The sequence below is a fragment of the Mercurialis annua genome, linkage group LG3 (genome assembly GCF_937616625.2).
Source record: "Mercurialis annua linkage group LG3, ddMerAnnu1.2, whole genome shotgun sequence".
Taxonomy (NCBI): Eukaryota; Viridiplantae; Streptophyta; class Magnoliopsida; order Malpighiales; family Euphorbiaceae; genus Mercurialis; species Mercurialis annua.
Genome location: NC_065572.1, coordinates 67,959,508 through 67,985,513, shown reverse-complemented (window position 1 = coordinate 67,985,513; position 26,006 = coordinate 67,959,508). Strand labels below are relative to the sequence as shown.

General features: G+C 33.7%; 2 protein-coding genes across 5 annotated transcripts in view; both read left to right on the top strand.

Moving 5' to 3' along the window:
• The window catches only part of LOC126671903 (serine/threonine-protein kinase ATM), a 39,766-nt gene extending 23,473 nt beyond the window's left edge, over positions 1-16,293 (top strand). The window contains exons 46-79 of one of the 3 annotated variants that reach the window (XM_050365725.1): positions 2,259-2,369; positions 2,912-2,959; positions 3,068-3,172; positions 3,412-3,498; positions 4,338-4,649; positions 4,851-4,960; positions 5,606-5,672; positions 5,750-5,824; positions 6,218-6,340; positions 7,643-7,807; positions 7,878-7,976; positions 8,883-9,034; positions 9,133-9,334; positions 9,400-9,447; positions 9,529-9,612; positions 9,902-9,985; positions 10,332-10,412; positions 10,531-10,620; positions 10,707-10,769; positions 10,885-11,025; positions 11,136-11,192; positions 11,343-11,402; positions 11,599-11,693; positions 11,803-11,911; positions 13,014-13,103; positions 13,876-13,955; positions 14,042-14,120; positions 14,334-14,380; positions 14,466-14,565; positions 14,889-15,020; positions 15,129-15,263; positions 15,347-15,412; positions 15,764-15,907; positions 16,059-16,293. In XM_050365725.1, the coding sequence (XP_050221682.1) occupies positions 2,259-2,369; positions 2,912-2,959; positions 3,068-3,172; positions 3,412-3,498; positions 4,338-4,649; positions 4,851-4,960; positions 5,606-5,672; positions 5,750-5,824; positions 6,218-6,340; positions 7,643-7,807; positions 7,878-7,976; positions 8,883-9,034; positions 9,133-9,334; positions 9,400-9,447; positions 9,529-9,612; positions 9,902-9,985; positions 10,332-10,412; positions 10,531-10,620; positions 10,707-10,769; positions 10,885-11,025; positions 11,136-11,192; positions 11,343-11,402; positions 11,599-11,693; positions 11,803-11,911; positions 13,014-13,103; positions 13,876-13,955; positions 14,042-14,120; positions 14,334-14,380; positions 14,466-14,565; positions 14,889-15,020; positions 15,129-15,263; positions 15,347-15,412; positions 15,764-15,907; positions 16,059-16,136 (3,519 nt within the window). In that variant the 3' untranslated portion in view covers positions 16,137-16,293. Of the gene's footprint in view, positions 1-2,255; positions 2,370-2,911; positions 2,960-3,067; positions 3,173-3,411; positions 3,499-4,337; positions 4,650-4,850; positions 4,961-5,605; positions 5,673-5,749; positions 5,825-6,217; positions 6,341-7,642; positions 7,808-7,877; positions 7,977-8,882; positions 9,035-9,132; positions 9,335-9,399; positions 9,448-9,528; positions 9,613-9,901; positions 9,986-10,331; positions 10,413-10,530; positions 10,621-10,706; positions 10,770-10,884; positions 11,026-11,135; positions 11,193-11,342; positions 11,403-11,598; positions 11,694-11,802; positions 11,912-13,013; positions 13,104-13,875; positions 13,956-14,041; positions 14,121-14,333; positions 14,381-14,465; positions 14,566-14,888; positions 15,021-15,128; positions 15,264-15,346; positions 15,413-15,763; positions 15,908-16,058 lie in introns of those variants that run through there. The other 2 variants (XM_050365724.1, XR_008790347.1) reach the window with 2 other exon arrangements.
• A 5,320-nt stretch (positions 16,294-21,613) lies between these two features.
• Positions 21,614-25,171, top strand: LOC126673854 (probable inactive poly [ADP-ribose] polymerase SRO5). Of its 2 annotated transcripts, none has more exons than XM_050368165.2 (5): positions 21,614-22,785; positions 22,865-23,106; positions 23,215-23,351; positions 23,877-23,972; positions 24,852-25,171. In XM_050368165.2, the coding sequence occupies exons 1-5, from the start codon at positions 22,247-22,249 to the stop codon at positions 24,939-24,941; spliced, it is 1,104 nt and encodes a 367-aa protein (XP_050224122.1). In that variant the 5' UTR covers positions 21,614-22,246; the 3' UTR covers positions 24,942-25,171. The 2 variants fall into 2 exon arrangements, with proteins under 2 accessions (XP_050224122.1, XP_050224121.1); XM_050368164.2 differs by having other exon boundaries at positions 21,615-22,785; positions 24,849-25,171.
• Positions 25,172-26,006: the final 835 nt, after the last annotated feature.

The following is a 26,006-nucleotide window of genomic DNA, read 5'->3' as shown; positions in this document are numbered from 1 at the left end:
TGAAAATGAGGGAGAGAGATCAGCTAGGCTTTTTCAATATAAGTATTCTCGTAGAACTGGAACAGATCCTCCTCTCAATGATAATGCCATGCCATCGGATGACTCTTCAAAGATCAACTCCGAGGTAAATCTCCAGTCCTCTGATAATCAAAACTCTTGTTTGGATCATTCTGTTATTCCTATTTCTTCTAATAATAATGACCAGGTTAGAAGATATCCTACTCGTGAACGGAAAGAACCAGATAGGTTAGGGTTCTCCAACTCTTCTAATATTGCCTACCCTATATCCAATTTTGTATCCTATCATCGTTTGTCTAGAGCAAATCTAACCTTTGCTCTCCAGTTATCTTCGGTGTCAATTCCTAATCATTTTCAGGAAGCTTTAGCAGACCCAAAATGGAAGGCAGCCATGGAAGAAGAAATGGCAGCTCTTGAGAAAAATACTACTTGGGAGATGACGAATCTACCCGAAGGGAAACATACCGTGGGATGTAGGTGGGTACTTACAGTGAAGTATAAGTCAGATGGAACAGTAGAAAGATATAAGGCCAGATTAGTTGCCAAAGGATATACACAAACCTATGGCATCGATTACCAAGAGACCTTTGCTCCGGTGGCAAAAATGAATATTGTTCGAGTTGTTTTATCACTTGCAGTCAATTTAGATTGGTCATTGAGGCAATTTGATGTAAAAAATGCATTTCTCCATGGTGACTTGACTGAGGAAGTTTACATGGATCCTCCTCCAGGATTTGTTTCAGAAGAAGGTAAAGTGTGTAGGCTGAAGAAAGCATTGTATGGGCTGAAACAATCTCCTAGAGCTTGGTTTGGGAGATTAAGTTACGCCATGAAAAAATATGGCTTTAAACAAGCTCTCGGAGATCATACTTTGTTTTACAAGAAACACCATGAGAATATTACCATACTTCTTGTCTATGTTGATGACATGATTGTTACAGGTAATAGTAACAATGAGATTGAGAAGCTTCGGAATTATTTGGCTAAAGAGTTTGATATGAAGGATCTCGGAGCTCTAAAATACTTCTTGGGTATAGAGGTATCTCGATCAAAGCAAGGAATTTTCCTCTCTCAACGGAAGTATGCTTTGGACCTTTTAACTGAAACGGGACACTCTGCGTGCAAGCCAATTGATACACCTATTGAAGTAAATCATGGGCTGTCCATTTATCCAGATCAAGTTCCCGCGAATAAAGAAAGGTACCAGAGAATTGTGGGAAAATTAATTTATTTAACTCACACTAGACCTGATTTGACATATGCCGTTGGTGTTGTAAGTCAGTTTATGCATAATCCGAGTGATTGTCATATGAATGCAGTAAATCGCATTTTAGCCTATCTCAAGTCTTCTCCAGGAAAAGGTGTTTTGTTCACTAAGAATGGGCATCTAGATATTGTGGCATATACAGATTCTGATTTTGCTGGAGACAAAACAGATAGAAAATCTACTTCGGGCTACTTATCGTTTGTGGGAGGTAACTTGGTAACTTGGCGAAGCAAGAAACAGAATGTTGTCGCACTATCAAGTGCTGAAGCTGAGTATCGTGCAATGCATCATGGAACAACTGAGCTAGCTTGGTTGAAAATTATCTTAAGCGAACTTGGGTATGGACCAAAGAAACCTATGGTCCTGTTCTGTGACAATATGGCTGCCATTGAAATTGCAAACAATCCAATTCAACATGATAGAACAAAGCATGTAGAACTTGACAGAAACTACATTAAAGACAACTTGGATTCTGGTACAATTGAAATTCCATACAAGAAGAGTTCAGACCAGCTAGCAGATGTTATGACTCACGCAGTCTCAAGTAGTCGGTTGTATGAAACATTATCCAAGTTGGGCATGTGTAATATCTATGCACCAACTTGAGGGGGAGTGTTGGCATATTAGTTATATTTTTCCTATTTAGTTCTTTTCCTATTTAGTATCTTGTATAGCTGTCTTACCATATGTCTCTAGGATTCTGTATATTGTCCTACCATAAATAGGAATATGTAATTGTATAAATACCCTTACAAGATTAATGGAAATTAATTCCGCCTAATTATTTCTACTATTTGTATCAATGTTCTATTTTGCTGGTGCTAATATTGAATGACAATACTAGTTTCATGATGATTAGAAGGGTCAACAATATCAATCAATCACATAGCATGTTGATTTAATATTTATTATCGGGATTATCTTTGAAACATTGAAACTGATTAATTATGATCATCAAAATATGTTATAGCAGTATGCTAAGCCATATAGCTATGGATCAAAATCACGTTCCACCCCCTTAAAGACCAGAGATGCTATGGCTACATCAAGTGCAATGAAAAATTCATCTTCTTCATGGGACAAGGTATGTTTTTTGGACATTCATATAAAAATGGAATGTAATTAATAAACTCATGGTGATTTCACTGATGTTGGACTTACTAGGGAAAACACGTCATAGGTGGTTTAGGATTCAATTCACATTTGCAATATACTTATGCATGACAATGAGATAAAGATTGAGCAAAGTTGTGCGCCAAACAGGAAAGAAAGTCCAAATGACTGCTTGTTTATAGTTGGTTAGCTATAATTTTAAATCCTTTTTTCTTGCATCTTGATTATTCTTAAATTAATTTATATGAAAACTTACTGGTTGGGTTCCAAAGTTTCCTGTAGGGTTAAAAACATCCCATTAAAGGTCAAAGTCAAATTTGTTGGGAAAAGTACATTCATTTTGGTATGTTATTAGATTCAGTTTGTTGTGAATATATATCCAAGGATCAGGGATAAAGAGGGCCTTGGATGTGGACAAAAGAGTGGATGAAGTATGATTAAAGCTTTACTAAAATTAGCTGCATCAGATCTGTTGTCCCTTTGCGAGTTTTCTCATAGACATAATTTTGGCAGGTTTACTGGCTAACTATTGATTACCTTCTTGTTGCTAAGTCAGCAGTTGTGAGTTCTTTGCTTCCCATATATCTTTTCTCTTATAGATTTTGTGGATTTCATGACCAAAATACACGTTTTGGAAAATTTGTCTTAATATATGTGTATGCTTTGTAGATTTGTGGCTCTTTCTTTACTTCTATGATGTATGTGGAATATTGGTGCGAAGAACATTATAATAGCCTCACACTAGGCAGGCCAGATTTCTTTCATCTTGAGGTGGTAAGTTAGAATTTTTATGCGGTGCTGTTGCTGTTATTCTAATTGGGATTTAATGATGCGTCTTATTGTTACTCCTGGCCGTGGCCCATTTTTAATGCAATTATTGTAAAGAAATTCATTATCTCTGTGGATTAACATGATCCATCCTTGAGTTAATGAAGTGCTAAGTTTATTCTGGTTTACTATGCTCATTGGTTTCTTGAGGAAAATATTAACCATCGCTTTATTTTTTCCATCAGTTACCAGATCACATTGAAGTACTTGTCTCAGCAGTTACTCAAATTAATGAACCTGATAGTTTATATGGGATAATTCAGTCACAAAAGGTCAGTATAATTTTTTATTTGATGACATTTGTTTTCATCCAATTTTTCTATTTTTGTTTTTGTTATTTGTGTGTCTATAGTCCACTACTGTAGTCAATTATACATATTTGCGTCATCCAGAGTCGATTGTGCTATTTAGTTCAAAGCTGTGTGTGAAAATGTGTGTGGAAAGGAGAGAGAATGTAAATCTATACTGTAGGCCATTTTTGAAGCATTTTCTTCGACTGACTGCACCATGTAAGGTGTACATGCTGATCTGTACTCATCTGAGAGAGAGATATAGAGGAGCACAGTAATGCAGTCTTAGAGGCTATTGATCATAATTGTATACCACCCAAAACAATATGTAAATGGGTCCTCTAGGAAAGAGAAAGATTAAGATCCAGACAAGAGATGAAAAAATTTCCTTGAAATATTCATCCAGCAATTTTCCATAATGGCGGGAGGATTACAGGGAGAAAAAAATGTGATCTTTGTTCTTTATCAATTCCAACATGCAGTTTTCACTTTATTTGAGGATTTTTCTATATAATTTTAAATCATATACCTTTATCAGTAAAATCATTTATATACTTTCCAAAAGAAAGCATTTGTTCGGTAACTTTAGCTTCAATCAACCTGACTAACAGACATTAAATGAGTAAAAGCTTTGTTTCAGTTCTCAAATCTGGGTGGCCAGCATTTATTTGGTCCACAGTAGCCATAAAGAGAGGGCAAGCTGTTATAGTCCATGGCATGCATCTCTATGCGGAGCTGAAATCTCTCAGCAGTTATCACTGTAAAATGCATGGATTTATCAAGCTGCAGTCTAACACTTGCTCATTGGTTTTGTGAAATAGTTGACCACTCAAGTTGTTACATTTGAGCATGAGGGGAACTGGAGCAAGGCCCTTGAGTATTATGACTTACAAATACGTTCAAATACATTGTCACAAATGAATGGTGGATTTATATCTTTGCCACTAGACCGCTCACCAGCACATCTTTCCGCGGCTACATCAGAAGAAGAGATAAGGCATAGGAAACCTTACAAAGGTCTGATTAGATCTCTTCAGCAAATAGGATGTACACATGTGCTGGATTTGTATTGCCAGGGATTGGCTTCTCAAAAAAGACAGGTTCAGCATGATGTGGAGTTCACGGAATTGCAGGTTTTGATTTTGTCCAATTAAACTGTTTTTTGGTGATGTAAGTGTCTCTTATTTACTACATCTCCAGCTTTAAGGATGCCATAATATCCTGTAAAAAGTACGGCAGTGTGGCTGAATGATTACAAATGCAGTTATTCCTGTCATGAGGTGTTCTCAGGTTTTCTTCACAACTTTTCTATACGTTGTTACGTATGTTTGCAGTATGAAGCTGCCTGGCGTACAGGAAAATGGGATTTTTCCTTGTTTGTCATTGGAAGCAATTCACCACGTCAAAATGTCAACACTGAATGTTTCAATGAAAAATTGCACAGGTATTGTGAAATTAATATTATATATATATAGTTAATTTCAGAGATGAAAATGGAAAAAATATTTCTAATTTTTTTAGCATTGATAGCATTTTAGATTACAGCATTATGTTGGTTTTTCATGAATGGGGTATAAGGCCTATTAGTATTCTACACCAGTTTATCAGCATTAAGAGATGCTTTAATCTTAAAAGCACTACATTGAGACCTTCCCTTGAAATGTTAGAAGGCATGAACATTTGACTAAGCAATTGATATCCCGGAACAATTTTATGGAATGTACCAATATGGTTTTTTTGTTTCAATGGTAGTATTGTTATTTATATTAATTGGACCTGCTGATGTTAAGAAGCATTTTTACTACGTGTAAAACTTAATGGCTGAAGCCCTTGAAATGTAAATTTTATCATCTATCAATGCTAATGTTCAGATTTTTGAATCTTTGGTACAGCATTATGCTAAATGTTTGGTGTTTGGATGGTATCATGTTTGACACGACATAGCTTTGTTGTCTTTTTACAAATTTTCTTTCTTTGTTTTCCTCTTTTGAAACTTAAACCTCTGTTAAATCTCTTTATCATGAATGTATCTTTCCTTTTTTATGCTTTTTTTTTTTGGTATTATTGCCCTCATTGCCTGCAATGTTAGTTGTTTGAGGGCATTGCAAGAGGGAAATCATGATGAATTTCACAGTAAACTTGAAGTTTCCAAGCAGGTAATTTTTGTGTCTTATTTACTTTCATGGGTTGGGTGCTCATTTTTCATGATGTCCTGATGTTTTATTTATTTTAGGATCTTGTGTGGTTCGTCTCTTGTGCAAGTGAGGAGAGCACTGAATACATCTATTCATCAATAATTAAGCTTCAGGTACCTAGTATTTTCTGTCATGCATTGTTGATCAACTGGTACTCTTATGGAAACACAACTGATGAAGGATATTTGGTATTTGCATTCTAGTTAAACCATCTAGAACTCTCTCCCTCTTCTTTCCTGAGAATGGCTGTCGTCCTTGTTGAGATTATGTTTTGGTACTATCGTCTTGTTTGGATCTCTGCTGCTAATTTTAGCTCTTACTTTTCTTGCTCTGTGCAAGGACCAGTTTTTCTAGTCAATTACATAGCTGTTTTAACATCTGTACTCTGTAGTAATTGTTACTAACTTCTACACTATGTAGTTTTTGACATTTTGTGATATACAACGTCTTGTCATTTTCTTTTTAAATTGCTAATGGAAACGGTAATGGCTGATATGTTTATGCAGATTCTTTATCAGCTTGGTATGGCATGGCATGTACGATGGATGAGATTTCCTTCTGAAATGACAGAATTTCATCCTAAGAATCATCATAGTTATACAGAACCTGTATTGCCTACCATGGATCAGGTACATATCTATTAAATAGCAAGGATCTTATTATTTTGCATTTTTGAAATTCTTAAGTAATTCTCATGTAAGTTTAATCAACATGCCAAAGATATTGACATCATCAACTAATGAAAAACATTATCTCCTTGATAGATGCAAAGCCTGGTAGTATTCTAGCTCAGTTGTGCAGAACTCGTGGTAGTGAGAGCTTTTTTACTAAGTCATGTGAAAACTCAACAATATTCCTAATTTTTTTTTATTTTAATTCCATTTTCTGACCCACGATCTTTATTTTTATAAACATGGGTATTTGTTTGTTTGTTTTTTTAAATCTGGAACAACGCATGCATATATATATGTATAGAAATGTCAGTGCGTATGCATATTGTAAATTACCTTTTCTAGAGGAAACATGATACAAACAGATGTCAGATATTTAAGTGTATAGGATGTGCTATTTTCTATTCGAGCCTAAAAGATACTCCTTTAGAGGAAACTGCAGGGGCACTCATTTAAGTCTAGAGGTAATGTTGATACGACTTTGAGTTTGAGGTCTAAGAAATTTTAAATAGGAAGCTCTTCTTCTGCACCGGACTCTAACAGTGCCACTCACATGACTTCAGTAATCTTCCTCTGAAAATCATAATCTAATCCACTAGAAATTACAATGAAATATGTTGTGCTGTTAAAAACTGCTGCCTCATGATCTATGTTTTCTGTGTGGGACCTGCATGCACCATGTTCTGTGAACAGCTTTTCGTGTCGATTATTCTTAAATGGTCAGATACTTCAGCAATTCTGAGCTTGATACTATCTCTTGACTTCCCTTCTGATCTTAATTTACTGCCACTATCACTAAATAAGGAATCCATGTTACGCTCAACAATGGAATGAACAGGAAGGCAAAAAAATAAAAGAAAGAAACTAATAAATTTAAAATATTAATAAATAAGAAAATGAAAATATTAAAAATTATAATGATCGAGTCCATAAGTGACTGAAAGCTGAAAATATCATGTACAGCTCTGTAGAGTGGCAGTAAGGGCGACTTATCTAGCTGGATTTGTTCTACTACAAGGAGTTCCTGAATGCTGTTCTACTACAAGGAGTTCCTGAATGCAATTTTTTTTCATCATATTTCTTTGCGCCTCAAGTTGTTATCTTGACTTTAAATTCACTCTAGTCCTCGTTTCAGTGCACCACCCTACATGTTATTGGGAATAAATTTCCATCATGCATCCGCGAAAAGTCTCCTTTATATTTACTTTCCAAATTAATAGGGTTAATTCTGGTAGTGTAATCCAATTTTTTGGATTTTAGTTATCGTGGCTGAATATGGACTGGAGCTCCATTTTGGAACGGACTCAGCTGCATATGGAACTATTAGAACCATTCATAGCATTCAGGCGGGTTCTACTTCAGATCTTAGGCTGCAATGAGTGTTCTTTGCAACATCTTTTGCAATCCACATCCACTCTTCGCAAGGTAACTTAACAGTTCTCAATACCCAAAACATTTGTTTCCTGCCATTCTGATATCCTTCTATGATTGACAGGGTTCAAGGTTTTCTCAAGCTGCTGCAGCATTGCACGAGTTTAAGTTTCTTTCTGCTGGCAGTGGTGAACAACATTCCTCTTCCTATTGGATTGGAAGGGTAGGAAATTCCTTCTGTCTTTCTTTCTTTCTTTGCCACTGATGCTCATCTTAGAATGTCTTTTTTATTTTCCCATTTTTCTTCCTTATTTATGAATGGTATGTGTATGGCTTATAATACCTTGGGTTTAATCATAGTGCTCTCTTGTATCAGAAAAATTTGCTAAGAATTGGACAACTGAGCTGTTTTATTTTAACATTTATAAATCCTGCATTATGATCTGCATATCAAGTTATAATGTGCTGGATTCATTTGAGCCACTTTCATCATTCTACATGCATTCTCTTTGAAATTGCTTGTTCAATGTGCATAAATATTCTTTTGGCTTTATTATTTTCTACACCATGAGATGTGTAGGCCCATGATTTCACTTCATGAGAACCCAACATGTGGAATATGATGGCTTTCACAAGGTGTGTTTGAATTTGTGAACTCTTTTAGATGCCATTAAGAGTCACATTAATCCCAATGGTCATGCTTGTTGGAGGGTTATAAATTTACCCATTTATTCAGTTCTCGGAGTATAAGGTTTATTATTCTGAAAGCTAATGTTGCATCCCAGAAACAATATGAACTTTTCATTTTGTACCAAGAAGTGTACTTCCATTTTGATTTTCCTGTATTGGCCGACTGATATGACATTTCTTATGAAGTTTTGTACTTAATTTTCTTACAGCCCATTTTTCACTTTAGTATCTGTTGTGATTTCCTGTATCTTCCATGGTTGCACTGATATTGCCTGGGGTCTTTTTATGCCTGTCTGTGTGTCATCTTTCAGTTATTTTGTTGTTGTGAACATTGATATCCTGTGAATTTCTCCAGCCTCAGATCTGAATATGTTTGGCTGTAAGTAACCATAGATGTTATGTGAAGCTCAATTTTGTTTAAACAATCTCACTATGGCAGCTTGAAGAATCAAAGTTGTTGCATGCCCAAGGCCAGCATGAGATGGCTATTAGCCTTGCAAAGTATATCTCACAACATTGTCACTCAAATGAAGAAGCCTCAGATGTGTATCGCATGGTCGGGAAATGGTTGGCAGAAACCAGAGCTAGCAAGTTTGAACTCTTATCTTGAAAAATAAAAAACATCTGATTGCCATCTTTATGTATTACTGGTGCTAATTTTCTGTGTGTTACGTCTCGTGAAAGTGCAGTTCAAGAACAATTTTAGAGAAGTATCTGAAACCTGCCGTTTCCATGGCAGAAGATCAGAAGGCCACACACAAAAAGTCTATAGAAAGACAAAGCCAAACACATTTTAATCTTGCACATTATGCAGATGCTTTATTTAGGTCTTATGAGGATAGACTATCTTCTAGTGAATGGCAAGCAGCGATGCGTTTGAGGAAACACAAGGTATCAAATTGAGAGGTAGAGAGACATTTTGATTTAGCAGTTTCACATGCATGTTAATTTTGCAGACATTGGAGTTGGAGGCACTTATTAGGCGGCTAAAAAATTCAGCAAAGGTATATACATATCAATATCTTTTTCAACTCCTAATCCTTTTCAAATTGCCACCTTGATTAAACCAGTTCTGATATCTTCAGGGGGACAAAACTGACTATTCAGCAAAAATTCAAGAGCTGCAGAAACAACTTACCCTGGACAAGGAAGAGGCTGAAAAACTGCTGGTATCTTTTTCTGTTTCCTCCATCTCATGAAATTTTAGGTATAATATGAAACCTTCTTTGTTGACATTTTTGGAAGAGACCAGTGTCATGGATAGAAGAGCTACCAAAACCACAGATTGGAAGGAAAGCATTATAAACATGCATTTTAAACATTGATGTTTTACGGAGTTGCTTCATTGGCTGATATATCTTTAAGCGAAATTATCTTGTTGAACTTATGGTCCTCAATCAAATGAAGCATACAATTGGTTAACATAATGTATTAAATCACTTATCTTTATCATCTCAGGACGACAGGGACAATTTTCTCAGCCTAGCGTTGGAGGGATACAAGCGTTGTATGGTCATAGGTGACAAATATGACGTACGAGTGGTATGTACTAGTTCATTACTCTCTTCCACTTGCCCTTTTAAAGTGAGAGTAGTAGTTAAGCTTCGAATAGAACTTATTGAATTAATGAAAAGTAATGTCATTGAATCTGAGATCCTTCCTGTCAGTTTTAAATAAATACAGAACTCACAAAACTAAGTTTAACAAAGATGGTATAAGCTTTTAGCATCAGACAAATGAAATATTCATTTCAATTTCAGATCAATTAGAAATAAAATAAAAAGTGAACTTCCAACTTCATATGTTGCATAAAAATCAACTTTATTGAATATTGTGGCCATTTATGGAATCCAAATACCTTTTGACAATTGAATTTATATGCTTTCAGGTGTTTCGACTTGTTTCATTATGGTTTAGTCTTTCTTCTAGACAAAATGTGGTCAATAATATGCTACACACTATTGCTGAGGTAACACTCAACTGGAGCTCTACTTAGTTTTAAATGGCATTTGAGATGTTCGAGCACTCTTGATTGTTTTTCTTTATTCCGGAATGGGTTTTTAATTTCTTTTCTAAAATGTATGTAGGTCCAGTCATATAAATTTGTCCCATTAGTTTATCAAATTGCTTCAAGAATGGGGAGCTCCAAGGATGTACCAGGACCTCAAAATTTTCAGGTTTACTCTTTTCTGGATTTTTCAAATTTCTCTCCTCGTCCTTTGGTGAAGGAGTGTTTCTTAATCTTTCTTTTTGAGAACTGCAGTTTGCTTTGGCATCCCTTGTGAAGAAAATGGCTATAGACCATCCATACCATACGCTTTTTCAGGTACTAGGTTTGGATTTATGGTGGCCTAAGTTAAGCAAGAACAAAATTGATTGAATTTTTATCTGTTAAAAAATCTACTTCTCTTCATTGCACATTTTACCTCTATTTCTGTTAGCTTCTGGCCCTGGCAAATGGTGACCGTATCAAGGATAAACAGCGGAGTAGAAATTCATTTGTTGTGGACATGGACAAAATAATTTCAGCAAGAAATCTTTTGGACGAGTTATCATCCTATCATGGAGCTGTTATTGGACAAGTATTTCTAATACTTTCATTTTGTTTTCTTTTAAGTTCTTTCTTCTTGCATCATGTTTTTCTTTCCAAATTTTGGATGGTCATTTATGTTCAACATTGTTATACATGTAGATGAGACAAATGGTTGATATCTATATCAAACTTGCAGAGCTTGAAACAAGGAAAGAGGTTTGTCAACGATCTTTGCAGTTAAAGAAATATACGTGATTCTTCCATCATTATTTATAACACTGAGATCTCCAATGATGGAAATGGGGTAAACAAAGAGAGGGGTGAAGAGTGAGCTAATGACAGCTACTTAATCTAATTGTCTTGCAGGATACCAACAAAAGGATGACACTACCAAGGGAAATCCGCAGTGTTCGACAGCTCGAACTTGTAATTGCAACACCTTGACACTGTTATCTGATTCGTTTCTTCTCAAAGATAAAACATGTGTCAGAAAACATGATATTATTATTAGAAAATTACACATTTTCCTTGCTTCTGTTCTTATTCTGGGCTGAATGAGCGACATACTATAAGAAACTCACCAGGGTTCTATTCTTATCTTACTTTTGTATCTGGTGTTCAGGTACCTGTAGTCACAGCTACTTTGCCAGTTAATCGCAATTGTAACTACAGTGATGGTTCCTTCCCATACTTCAAAGGATTAGCAGATTCGGTTATGTGGGTCTTTTCCATCTGAAAAGACCTTTATGATTCTTTATATTTGATTTTTGTACTGTAGCAGTCATACTCGTTGCTGATATGTGATATGCATTCGTGCAATTTGCAGGGTGATGAATGGTATTAATGCCCCAAAAGTGGTTGAAAGCCTTGGCTCCGATGGAAAAAAATATCGACAGCTAGCAAAATCTGGAAATGATGACCTCAGACAAGATGCTGTAAGAATTCAAATTACGGCTGATGTTTTTATTTCAATTTCATCCTGGCATCTGTCAAAGGGCTTCATGGAAGTCAAACTGGGTTTGGAGCATAGAGGTCCTCATGATCGTGCTCCATTCTTTATTTCCTTGTTTCTAATGTCTGCTGAATTTTGTGTTGATATTCACATAGGAGTGATAGGGATATCTGGTGTGAAATTTTCAGTTCAAACAGAAAAAGCAAACCGAAATGTACCAAAAGAACTAGTTCGATTTGGTTCACTTTGGTTGAAAAAAATCAAGCTCAAGATTTTACTTTAACCAAAGCAGACCAAAATACTTTGTTTTTATCAAAAACATGTTCAAAATCATCGCAGTTCCTATTGAGTGCTCATTTTTAACCCAGGAATGGATCATTTAAATTTGATATAAATTTAATTATTTAGAGGATATTTTGTTAAATTTTTAAATGATTTGAACTTAAAATAAAAGGTATTTGTTTTCATAAACATAAAGTTTTATTTTAAATTTTTTTAAAATTATTAATGATTCTAATAATATTATTTAAAAATATGTTTAAACAAATAAATAAATAAAAACCATACTGAATTTATGTTTATTAGTTTGATTTAAACAAATAAATAAACAAAAAACCACACCGGATTTATACTTATTGGTTCAGTTTGAACCAAAGTTTGGTTTGGTGCGAGTCACCTTTTTAGGGAAATAAAGTGATCACTTTTCTGTTTTCTATTTGCTATGGCCTTAAATACTCGTCATTTGGACATATTTAAATTATAAACATTTTCTTTAAGATAAACATGGTCTTATTATATATGGTAGATTGAAGGCTGGCTTAACTAACATTGGGATTGTTTAGTAGTTTATTAAGCTGATTCAGCTTAGTTCCAGTTTGAACATGCAATGGATGTCAATAGTGTGATAAGGATTGTGCTACCTTGCTTGATAATCAATATGATTTTAATTTCATAGCAGCACTATTCCCTATGATCTTCACTAGTTGGTATGCTTGTATGTTTTTAAGACGGTGAATTTATATTAGTGCTGGATAAGCTCATTTTCCACGCCTTCAACGTTATTGCTGAGCCTCGTAATTTTGCAGGTTATGGAACAATTTTTTGGTTTAGTTAACACATTCTTACAGAATAATAGAGACACGCGGAAGAGAAGATTGGGAGTGCGCACGTACAAGGTATATTATATCAGTGGAGTGTTGTTTGTCTTTTATTTTCAATGGGTAGGAATGATTTCTATTGAGCAGGTTTCTATCATGCGCCTCCTTATTAAATTTTTAGTAAAATCCTCCGAATTTTGACTGTTTTACTGCATTAGTATGTATAATGCTTTTTTTTCTCAAAGGATTAATTTCATTCTGATAATCTCAAGAAGTGTCTATTGTATAGTTGATAACAGCCTAATCTAGCGTAGTTACCTGATATGTATGATAACAAACTATTGGGGAAAAAATTCAAAACGAGAGCCAACATTTAAGGTTAAATCAAACTAAAAACTTTGATTTATTGTGTTTATTGAAAATATGGACTAAAATTTTAAAATAGTTAATTTTTGAACTATTTGGTCATTTATTAGAAATTTAGATAGCGAAGTAATCTTTTTTCCGGCTCTCATGTCACTCCATTTCTGACCGAGTGTCACTTTATAAACATTTTAAAGTGTTATGGTTTGTTTTGTTATAAAAAATGGTTAGGGTTCAATTTGTTACAATCCCTAAATTGTTGGGATCTAAAAGAAATCCCTAAACTTTTTTTAGATGAAAATTACTGTTCTGTGTGTTTTTCTCAGCCTTCAGTTTCATGGTCTTTTATCTTACAGTTAATAAACTGTATGATAATACTGCTTTTTTAATGGGTTCTTACTCCTAAAATAATCATAAAAAGAAAGGTGATTATTCATTTGAAAGTACTTCTTGGAAATAGCAATGAAGTAAACTGTTGTTGAAATAGGTAATTCCCTTTACTCCAAGTGCTGGCGTTCTTGAATGGGTTAATGGCACTCTTCCCCTCGGAGAATATCTCATAGGAAGGTCAGTTAAATTGTATTGGTTAAAGGATGTATCACTGTGGGTTTTGTAAGATGACTGAATAAAGCTATTGATATCTTATCTTACAGTACGAGAAATGGTGGTGCCCATGGTCGCTATGGAATTGGAGACTGGTCATTTCTTAAATGCCGAGAACACATGTCAAATGCAAGTATCAAATGGTTTTATTTTATAAAATAATAATTTACCTCTTCTCTCTCCCTCTCTCTCTCTCTCTCTCATGAGGTTCAAGGAACATTATCAGTAGAACATCGAAAAGTACTAAATAAAAATAGTGGTTGCATAGAGATATTGCTTTGAGAAGCGGCATTATCATCTAACTAAAAGTATATCTTATATGTTTTTGCGATGACTTAACAGGAAAAAGACAAGCGTAAAGCATTCCAAGAAGTTTGTGAGAACTTCAGGTTTGTACTTTTTTTTGGATAGATAAACATCTAGATTCCAATAATATAATTGATGATTTTTGACTGAATTTAAAAATCAATACAGACCTGTTATGCATCATTTTTTCCTGGAGCGCTTCTTGGAACCAGCTGACTGGTTTGAGAAGAGACTAGCTTACACACGTAGTGTAGCAGCAAGTTCTATGGTAAGTGACTAAGTATAATTATATATCTTTCTTTTTTGAAGATATAATTATATTTCTCATCTCCCTGGAAAGGAAGTTCTTCCTCTGTAATTTTTCTTCCTTTCCAGAATCTCTCATTCTATTTTTTAACACTGCTCTTTGTGTATCTATAAACCTTAAAGAAATGGAGTAGTTTGCTGATGTTTATTTTGATAGTCAACCTTAAGTAGGATCATCTGATAGTGCTGCAAAGTGGTTTGAACTGTATCTATTCTTAAAGTGAAGTTACTTGGACTTTAGTGTTACGATATTTCAGCTGTTTGTTAACTTTAGTTTACTTTTAGGTGGGCTATATTGTTGGCCTTGGAGACAGACATTCCATGAATATTCTGATTGATCAGACGACTGCAGAAGTAGTCCACATAGATCTTGGTGTTGCTTTTGAACAAGGTTTGATGCTCAAGACACCAGAGCGGGTTTGTCTTAGTCCTCCCATTATCTTTCTCTTCATACTGTCAGCATTATTTGCTTTGTTTTTCAATGTGTACATACATCTCTGATCTTCCTTTGGAATAATGTGGCAGGTTCCTTTCAGACTGACAAAAGACATAATTGATGGCATGGGTGCTACTGGAGTAGAAGGGGTCTTCAGAAGATGTTGTGAGGAAACTCTGGCTGTTATGAGAACAAATAAAGAAGCATTACTGACCATTATTGAAGTATGAATATGTTACTGAATAAATTCTCGAAAGAAATTTGTACTTTTTAATGTTGCATGATGACAAGTGGCAATTTCCTGCAGGTATTTATCCATGACCCCTTGTATAAATGGGCTTTATCCCCTCTGAAAGCCTTGCAGCGCCAGAAGGTATTTCTGGAATTTGATATCCATTATGAGCCATGATAATGAGATTAGTAAAACATGATATTTACTCCTTTAATAGCAGCGGAAAAAATTGTCATTTTAATGATGCATATTATATTTGCTACAACCAAATTCCGCCCAATGGTAATGGTAGCTTTTAGCTAAATATAAAGATATATTTTAGTTAGTGTAAAAGCCTTTGACTAGACAACTGCTCCATAAAATGTACCATCGCAAGACTTTTCAGATTGCTCTAAATTAGTTTCATTAAGGAGCATATGGTGTTTAAGATAATCCTATCTACCTTCACGTTTTTCTTCTTGTCCCCTTGTTTTGTACATTGATCATTGGCAGGAGGTGGATGATGATCTTGAGACAAGTTTGGAGGACTCTGAAGACGAATATGAAGGAAATAAAGATGCAGCACGTGCACTGATGCGTGTGAAGCAAAAACTTGATGGATATGAAGAAGGTGAATTGAGAAGTGTACATGGACAGGTAAGTCTTGCATGTCATTTTCTATATTCGTCGTGGCAAATGACTTTCAGCTATGATGCACCTTTACTAAAGCTTGTTCAAACTTGAATCAAAATAGAACTATATGGATTAATATTTTCCCGACATAACATCTTCGGATTCCTTCTTGCAGGTTCAACAGCTTATACAAGATGCAATAGATTCGGACCGTTTGTGTCAAATGTTTCCTGGATGGGGAGCTTGGATGTAACTGGGGTTATGTTTTTCCAGAAATGCCCAATCATTTTGTACAGGCGTTCTTTTTTTCATTTGATTTATTAATCCTGAGTTAGTAGTGGGTGTTTTTGGTGTATGTATGTATAGCCGCATGTGAAAATGTGTATATAAAACTGCTCCGTTTTTTTTTTTCAATGTGTATGATCTTCGGCTCTTGTATTTTGCAATGGCCGGACTGATCTTTTTCTGGTGGGCGTCTAGGAGGATGGAGCTAAAAAATAGGATTTAAAAGTGAGATTAGACAAACTTAACCATACCAGTTGGAAAGCTGGGATGGGTGGATTTCAGTGGCCTCATAATGCTCAGAATGTTCCGCTTTGGGCATTCTTTTACTGTTTTTAGTCTTTTAATCTGCATAGTAGAAGTAAGCATAATTAAGTAATACCAAATTCTAGGGGTGTGAAAATGGGTTGGCCAATTATATATTTTGTGTCAATCTAATGAGGATTACGGTCAATATAAATATGATCTATTTATTAATTGTACCAAGCAATGATACCAAATATAAAAGAGTTATTTGTGACGTATGCAATTTATTTGATTAAGTAAATAAATATGATTATTTAATTGAACCAAGTGTGCCATATAAATATGATGGATAGGGAGAGGGCCCTCCAACTCAAACATGAAATCAATGTTGAGTCAATAATTTTATTTTGGGTAGAAAAATTCGCCATTTCACATTAACCGGAAAAAGTGCAATAACAGACGGAAAAGCAATTCAATGTTTCGTAAAACTTGGAAAGCACAATAACAAACATGCAATCCATTTCAAAAAAAGAAAAACACGCAATCAGATGATAAACATACAAAAATAAGGGCCAAATCCATGTTTGGATACTTCTACTCTCATCTTTTTTTCAATAAGTCCTCTTTCAATTTGACATTTACGGGTTCTTAAACTTCAATTTTGTTATTATTATATTCTTTTATGGATGAAATTTGGAGAGTGTGCCACATTTTTCGTTATTGAGAGAGTGAAAATAGATATATAACATTTTAACTTTTAAATAAAATAAAAAATACTTTAAAATCTTTCTATTTAGTCTGTAATACATTAAAATCTTTTTACTTAGTCTACAAACCAAAATCAAATCCAATTTTTTTAAATTAATTATATTATTATAAATTTATATATTACAAATAACTAATAGTGTAGCAAGAACTAATTAAAATTAATTTATTTCAAAATTTAATTTTTATTTTGAGATAAAATTTAGTCCGTAATTTTAGTCTTGTTATCTTTTTCTCCCTCCCTCACTCTGACTGGCACCTATATAATTTTATTTAATTAAATTAAATTTCAATTTGTTTCCAAATTTAATTTTAATTTACCAAAATATTATTTTGTATCGAATTCTTTTTTAATGTCGGAGTAAAAAATATATTCAGTGGTGGCCTTTCTCTCTTCCATTAATGGAGGAGAGACTAGCAGGTCTCTCCTCAATTAATGGAGGAAACATGTTCATTTCCTCAATGTAGGAGATGAACTGTTCGTCTCCTCCATTGAGGAAACACATATCTCATTTCCTCCGTGGAGGAAACGAGATTTTCTCGTTTCCTCAATTGTGAGAGGAGACGAGATCTCGTTTCCTCCATTGTGGAGGAAACAAACACGTTTCCTCCACTATGGAGGAAAGGACACTACTGAAAGTGGTGGTGGGCCATAATTTTTTTTCAATATTATGTTTTTATTTTAGAAGAAAGTGTTATTTGGTCTTTCAATTTTAGTCATATAATTTTTTATATTTTGACACGTCATTATTCAACGGAGTTTGTTATTTAACGGGGAGTGTAGCACACTATGGAAATTCCATTTGTCTAGTAATCACAATGAAATTGAAGTTCAAGTGACCCATAAATGTCAAATTAAAGTATGGAGATCTGATAAAAAAAGAGTGAAGAGTAAAGAGAACTGAGGATAGGTTTGGCCACAAATAAATACATTAATTGTTGTAGTCATTGAGAATTCATTCGACCTCAACTTGGAGCCTGGAGGCGCCCATTTCTAATCTTAAAACTGCTGTTATTGATTTAAGTTTTTTCATACATCTTTTATTTTTCTCGATTAGAGCCTTGCATTTTTCTCAATTAGAGCCTTGCATTTTCCTATAGGGCTTTGTATTAGTTGTATCAATTTTGTGTTTTTCGAGTTTAAGCTATTTTTCTTGATTTACAGGATTGTGCATCTCTTCCTAGTTCCTAATAACTGAATTGGTCAAATAACAAGTTTAAACTGGTTATATTAGTTATAATAGGAGTTTTATCTTTTATTCATAACTTAATATTATAAAGGATAGGGATACTGAGGTAAATGTATCCATTTCTTCTCTTTATTTGTGTTTTTATTTATAGCATAGATATAAATGAATTGTATTAGATCGACCCATTTTGACTCCCGACCTAATTCTATGCTTTTATACAGTTTGTGTTCGTTGTTAAATGTGTAATACATCTATTGTTACTAAGTCTCCTCATCTGCATGAATGTTCAATAGAATTTTAATATAAAAGTTTACAAAATAAATCGAAACGATTGTCGATTTCTTTTTACTATTTAGAACTCAGAAGTCTTCATTATCACACCAGTTGATACTACTAAATATAAACAAGGAAGACTTGAAGTCTAATCTCTAATGCAGCCACTCCCAATTGTTTAATAATGTTTGGATTTGATTTTAATTCATGTACATGGATCTTATATGACATTCAACTGTCTTTTCTTTCATAAGAGATGTTCATTTTGCCGTTTGTATTTGACATAAAGCTCAAAAAACTAAAGTTAATTTGGCGATTTTGAATAACATCCTAAAATTTGATTTAATTTCAAATTATCCAATAAATTGCTGTCAACGGTGCCACCATTGTTCCAATTTGTATATTTATAATAGATGAAAACAAGTTAGTATGTCTAATTTAAAAATATATTTTTTTCACAAACGACAAATTTAACCTTATTAAAATGTTTGTACTGTGTTCTAGGGGTAAAATAGATTTTTATTGATTTTTTTCATCTCTCATCCACCATTATTCCATATCAGCTATTTTAATTATTGTTGTTCATCAAAATATTCGTCATGACTCTGATCACTTACCTCAAATTGTGCACGGTTCCGAATCATGACTTTACATCAAATCAGAACACTATAAATGTATGATCAAAATATTCAATGCCAAGATAACATACAATTGATGCTTCGCATGTGAACAACTTATTTCCCAATCCATATATCTCATACCTAACCTATGGCCAATTTTCATCCCACCGTTGTTTTCTACTCATCCATTAAATCCATGAAACATTGAATCTTATTTTACTGTTTTATGTTTAAAATAATATTTTTTTTCGTAAAATGATTACTGTAATTCTTTGTACTTATCATTAGTCCTATACTTAAATTAATGGACAATTTAAAATGAATATACATATTAAAAAATCTAATTTATCAAGACAAGAATTCAATAAATAAAAATGACAGACCTAAATGAAAATGAAATTAAAGATCCGATGATCGTTGATGGTAGTGAGATGACAACTAGGGTGGTAGAGTATGTTGGAAACGTCTCCTTACAAAGATTATATCATTTCTTCCGCAGCATTATCAAAGTCTTCGTAGAAGTCCTTATGAGTTCAACAATACCAATTATTATATTGAAACGTTTCATGCAGACGATGTTCATCGATCGTTTTTCTCAATAGATAATATGATACATTTCTTTGTTGAATAATAAAATTCATAAATTTGATTATGATTTATTTATTTCTTTTATATTAAAAAAACTCACATAAAAACTATTTAAACCGGTTGAATCAATTAAATTATTAATCGATGGTCAAATCGATAGTATTAATTACTTGAAAATTAGACATACACCAGTCCAATTTATTTTACTATTTCTACAGAATTCAGAAAACCCCTCAGTTTAAGTATTTTGGGAATGGGTTATGATGTATGATTGTTTCACATGCCTACTGCAATTCCAAAATTGGCCTGCCTACTTTAATAATTTATTTTATTTTATATTTATAGTTACCATATTTAATTAGGGTTTGTAAATACGCGTATTGCACGCAATTAGGATTGTAATGTTGACGTGTATCATTTTAAGACTATTTACCTTTTGTCTTTGTCTCCAAGGCAATGCCTAAAGTTCCTTAACTAACACATTTTGCCTCCAAGGAAAACAGAATTTGTCAAAAATATCTGCCCATATTGCCCCCACATTCTCTACCACAAACTTGCATTAAGTCGGTCTAAAAATATCTTTTCTTTTTATTTATTATCCGTAATTTATCCAACCCACTACTACTCCTAGAAATGTGAAACTGTTTACACATTTATCCAACCCACTACTACTCCTGCAAAGATTCCCTCATCTTCCACAAAACAAATTGTTTTATTTCCTATGGGTTTTCTACACACTTCCAAGCTAGTCTATAAGTTTTAGGAAAAATCCTTTTTTAAGTCCATGAATTACACCATTTTTAGTTATGTGATCCTTAAACTAATTTTTTTATCTTTGCTGGTCCCTCAACTATACAGAAATACATATTCAAGTTCTTGAATAACAAAAATAATATTGTTTCATTACATTCCAACATGCAATTTTACCCTAAACGACGTCATTTACATTAATAAGAGACTTGAACATATATTTTCGTTAAATTTAAAAACCAAAAAAGAACAAAAATTAATTTAAAGACTAGATAATAAAAACAATATGGTTTAGGAAACTATAGATAGGATATTTTTAAGTTTTAATGTGAAACTTCCTTTAACAAATCTTTAATTAAATCACATTTCTCTAACAAAATTCTAATAAAAAATATTTATTAAAAATAAAAATGAAAAAATAGTTTATGGATTAAATAGCAATTATAATAAACAGAAATAAAATAAAATTATAACAATAATCTAATTATATGTAAAAAATTATGAATATTCTATTTTATTACTAAATAAAAATCTTTATTATTTATCAATATAGTATTGCGTAATGAATGTTTATTTTATAAAAATACCTAAATATACATTCAAAATATGTGTCCTTTACTTATATTGTACTCTGTATACCGACATATTATGTAGGCATGACCCTTAAAAATAGTATAATAGTATATAGTTTTTACACAAAGGAAAAGGAACATCAACTAAGAAAGGAATATTAAATTCCCAACCTTTCCCATCTCTTCTTTAACAAATCCAGATTCAATAAGGATTATACCAAAAAAAGGAATAATTTAATTGCAAAAAATTAATTAAAAAAAAAACTCAAATCTCATTAAATTAAAATAAAGCATCAACCCTTCCGTGATTTATACGTCTCATTAAAAATCATATAGAAAAAAAAAACAAAAGGGCAATTTAGTAATTAAAGAAAAAAAATCAGGGGAGCTAATAGAAGGAACCGCCACATTATAATAAGAAGATGAAACGACGGGCCAAAGTTTTAAAAACAGAGAGCGCCGCACCGCCAAACGGAAACCCAAACTTTTAATTAATTTTAATTAACCAAAAAAAAAAAAAAAACAGGCGGTTGCCGTTAAAATCTCATTCTTTATAAATATACACACAGAACGTGCCTCTTCTCTCCTTCTTCTCCAAGCAAAATCCAATCCTCTATAAATAATACATATACTTTATAATTAGGCAATTAGGATAAGATTAGTGACGACGACGAACAATTAGCGGCCACCGGAATTGCTTTTTCTTCATCTTTCTATAGTTATCTTGAATTAATTCACGGTTAGCTTTTGTTTTGTTTCTAATTTTTTAATCTTTTACTTTTGTAAATCTTGATTTAGCGAAAATGAACTGATTCGGTTCTTTTGGGTAGCGTAGGATTTATTCAGTTTTATTCAATTCCGTATATATTTTTGGTTTCTTTTTAATTTATTGAATTCTGGGTGCTTCTGGAATTCGTCGAATTCTCTTGGGTTTGGGTTTAATTCTGGATTCGATTAACTTTTGTGTTCTTGATTTTTAGGTTTTTTTTTGTTTTTATAAATTATATACAAACGAAAATTGTATTGTATCTGTAAAGATTTGCTTTCTTTCATACCGAGTTTTCGACTTTTTCAAATATGGACTACTCTTCAATTCAAGCTGTACAAAATACTCATGGGGTTTTCATGAATTTGGCAAAACATTCATTGGACACCTCCAATGAACAAACCCTAAGCCAATCCTCTGACTTAGATGCCCTAAGTGATCATGATTCAGTGATTTCGGATTGCGAAAGTGTTAATTCCGATCCCGATCTTGATTTCGATAACGGGTTGGTTCGTCTTTCCAACGGAGACAAAGTGAATGATATTGTTAAGCAGAAATTTCTCTCAGGTTTGGGTTCCCTTGGGAAGCAAGCAAACGTTGTTGCTGTTTATAGGAATAAGTACTCTGGTGTTTTCGGTGAAGCAAAGATGCAATCTTTTCAGATTTTTGCTAAAGCTATGGAGAGAAAAAATGGTGGCAATGCCAATGTTAAGTATGCCTGGTTTGGTGCTTCTTCGAAAGCTGAGATTTCGAGTATTTTGAGTCACGGGTTTGGTCAGCAGATTAGCTCTAACAATGGTTTATATGGAAGTGGAATCTATTTGTCTCCTGATAATTGTCCTCTTGAGAGGTAAGCCTTGATGTTTCTTAGATATATCATTAGTCAATAAATTGTATAATGGTTATGGATTTATTTTTCTGTTTTGCAGTGTGAGAAATTTGAGAGTTGATAGGAGTGGTTTACGCCATTTGTTGCTCTGCCGTGTTATACTAGGCAAGTCGGAGGAGGTGCGCCCTGGTTCCGATCAGTGTCATCCGAGTTATGAGGAGTTTGATTCTGGAATTGATACATTGTTGTCTCCCAAAAAGTATATCATATGGAGTACCCACATGAACACTCACATTTTGCCTGAGTTTGTTATTAGTTTTAAGGCTCCTTGTTGCTTGAAGGGTAAGTAATTGATTTTGCATTTTATTGTATGATTGGCGGTGAATTGGGTTGTGGCAGGTGGTTGATGGTAATCTTTTGGTTATATGTATCCTTTGGTTGATTTTGCAGGGTTCTTTAAGATTCGAGAATCTCCAGGGCTGCCGACATCACCTTGGATGCCATTTCCAGCTCTTATATCTGCACTCGCAGAGTTTTTGCCTTCTGCTACTGTTGGTCGACTTGACAAATACCATGTAGATTATAGAGTAAGTAGTTTTGTTGCATCTGTTGTTTGAAACAAGCACTACATATTTAATGTTTGACATTCATAATCTTTTTTTCTCTATTGGCACCTTCACCCTTTATAATTATATGCCTGCTTAGAATATATATTCCACTCCTAGAAAATTAGGATTTGCGGACGAATAAATTGCAACAGGCATTATTATTATTGCTGCTACAAGCAGAATTCTTATCAAATTGTTAGGTAACTATTCAAGTTTCACTCTCAATTAGTATTAACGGCTAGTTGAATAATCCCCAAACCAAAGGTATGAGACAGACAGTTAAATTCTTATCTGTTAAACAAAGACGGTGGTTTATTGGCTTGAAGATATAAGGCAGTATGCTCTGGAATAATTATTGAGGTTCAACTGAAATAAATTAACTTACACATGCATCATTTTACCGTAGAAGATCTTGTTTAAATTCAACTTTCTCAAATAAAAAAAATGTAGTTTGATTATAAATTTATTAGTATTTTCTAATGTTCTCTATGTTATGCTCTGCAGAACAAGAAAATTTCAAGGCAGGAATTAATACAACGAGTGAGGCGAATTGCTGGGGACAAGTTGTTGATTTCGGTGATTAAATCATTTAGAACAAAGGTATTCAGCATTGCCTTTCGTATTCATGAGCATCCGTATTGATTTCCAAATCATAGACTGCTCCGCCTTCTGTTCAACTTATTATCTAACAAGCAATACAAATTAACATTATATGCTGCAAGCTTACTGCGAAGTTATTTCCACCTTTAAGCAGAGGCTGTATGAGTTTTCTTCTCCAGCTTCCTTTGTTTGCAGTGGCATGTACTTTGCTTAACTCACCTATTTGATTCGCTCAATTTCCTATGAGCCAGTGGACATGTAGTTGAATCTGATCAGTGCTAATAAACTATTTCCTGGAACAAAATTATTAACACCTGATAAAATAATTTGCAGTTGCTAAACTATAGTTTTACATAACAGTTACTATTGTTCAATTTGTTAAATTTTTTTGTAATCGAATGTTCATTTTTATATTAAAGGAGGTTATATACAATTCAGGTCAATAATTGCTTGTGGCAATGGGAAATTGTGTGGTTATCCAATTTTTTCATCACATAAGCAATTATTGGCCTGAATTGCTTGCTACATTAACTTCCCGTTGATGTAATAAAATATCAGATATGAAAATGTGACGAATTAGAAGATGGTAATTGCTATATAAAATATGTGTAGCCCGTCAGACATAAACCCACTAACTAATTCGGTTTTATGAGTTTGTACTTATCAGACTTGTATGTTCATGAATCTTCGGTGTCGGTTAATGTTTATTTATGCAAGCTTTTTTCCTGGTTCAAATGAAAGATAATTGGTTTGAAGATAGGTTTGTGCTTGTTTTGGTCTAATAATCGATACGAGTTTCATTTTGATTCCTATAAATACATGTTCCGATCCTGTATATGAGTAAATCTAATAAATGAAACCTACGTTCTTCTGCAGCAGCTAGGCGGCTCTAGAAAGACCATGGTTGAACATGGAGCAACGGATCGTATGGTGAACCATGATGAGAAGTTAAGAGATATGACTAATTGAAATTAGTAGGTTATTGACAGAAGGATAGGACCAGAAGATGGGGGACTTGTTTTGGGGTTGAATTGGTAGTGTTAGTTTGTCTTCAATATTACTGAAGTACTCTTTTTTTTTCCTTTTCTTTTACTGTATCACACATATTCACTGTATTGTTTGCAAGAGCTTGCAATGTTAATTGTCAGCATCTGTGAATGGAAATCTGATCTTTTGATATATGAAAATGTTCTCTACAACTACAGATTCAGATTGGTATTTATTCAGTAGTTTTAGGCTGTATGCATATTCAGTTCCTACAAAACAAACACAAGCCTTTTCAGAAGTTCTTTTTCTTTTCTAATTCCTCATGTCCTTGTAATAGGAAGGTAGCTTCTCAATTGATCTCATTTAATAATTAAAAGGTTAAAAAAGTTGGGGAAAATGTTTGTTTATGCTCCTAATACGTTTGATTTTGGCTGAAATATACCGTTGCCGTTTTAAAATTGATATAATTATGCCTTAGTTTTTACGGGGTTAAATAATTAAATTTTTTGTCATCGCTTTCTTACGTGGATGATGCCATCGATGACATGGCTGGTACACCTAAGGACAAATTTATTTATATCCCTAATGTTTACCTCAAGGTCTGGACATGCCCTTAAATTAAACACTAACTTAAATTATTTTTTCAATAAAAACTGAAAGATTCTTTTTAGAATTTTTACACTTTGTAACTCCGGCAAACATCAGAATAAAAATTGAGAACTTTCTTTTTAAATTTTTTACGTACTGTATCTACCAAAGGAGCCACCATCGCCGGAAGATGAGGAGCTGATGCTCCTCGTCATCATTCTCAGAGAGGATGAACAGCGTGTTCATACTCTTTGAGAATGAACCTGCCGCTGTTCATCCTCTTTGAGGATGAACAATGGTCGTTCATCCTCTTTGAGGATGAACAATGGTCGTTCATCCAAAGAGAATGAACGGTGCCCGTTCGGTGTTCAGCTGAATAGGTGGCCGGAGTAAGTGGTGATCGGCCGAATTGCGAGAGGAAAGGCGGCGGTGGACGAGTGTGAGAGTACGGTGATGGCG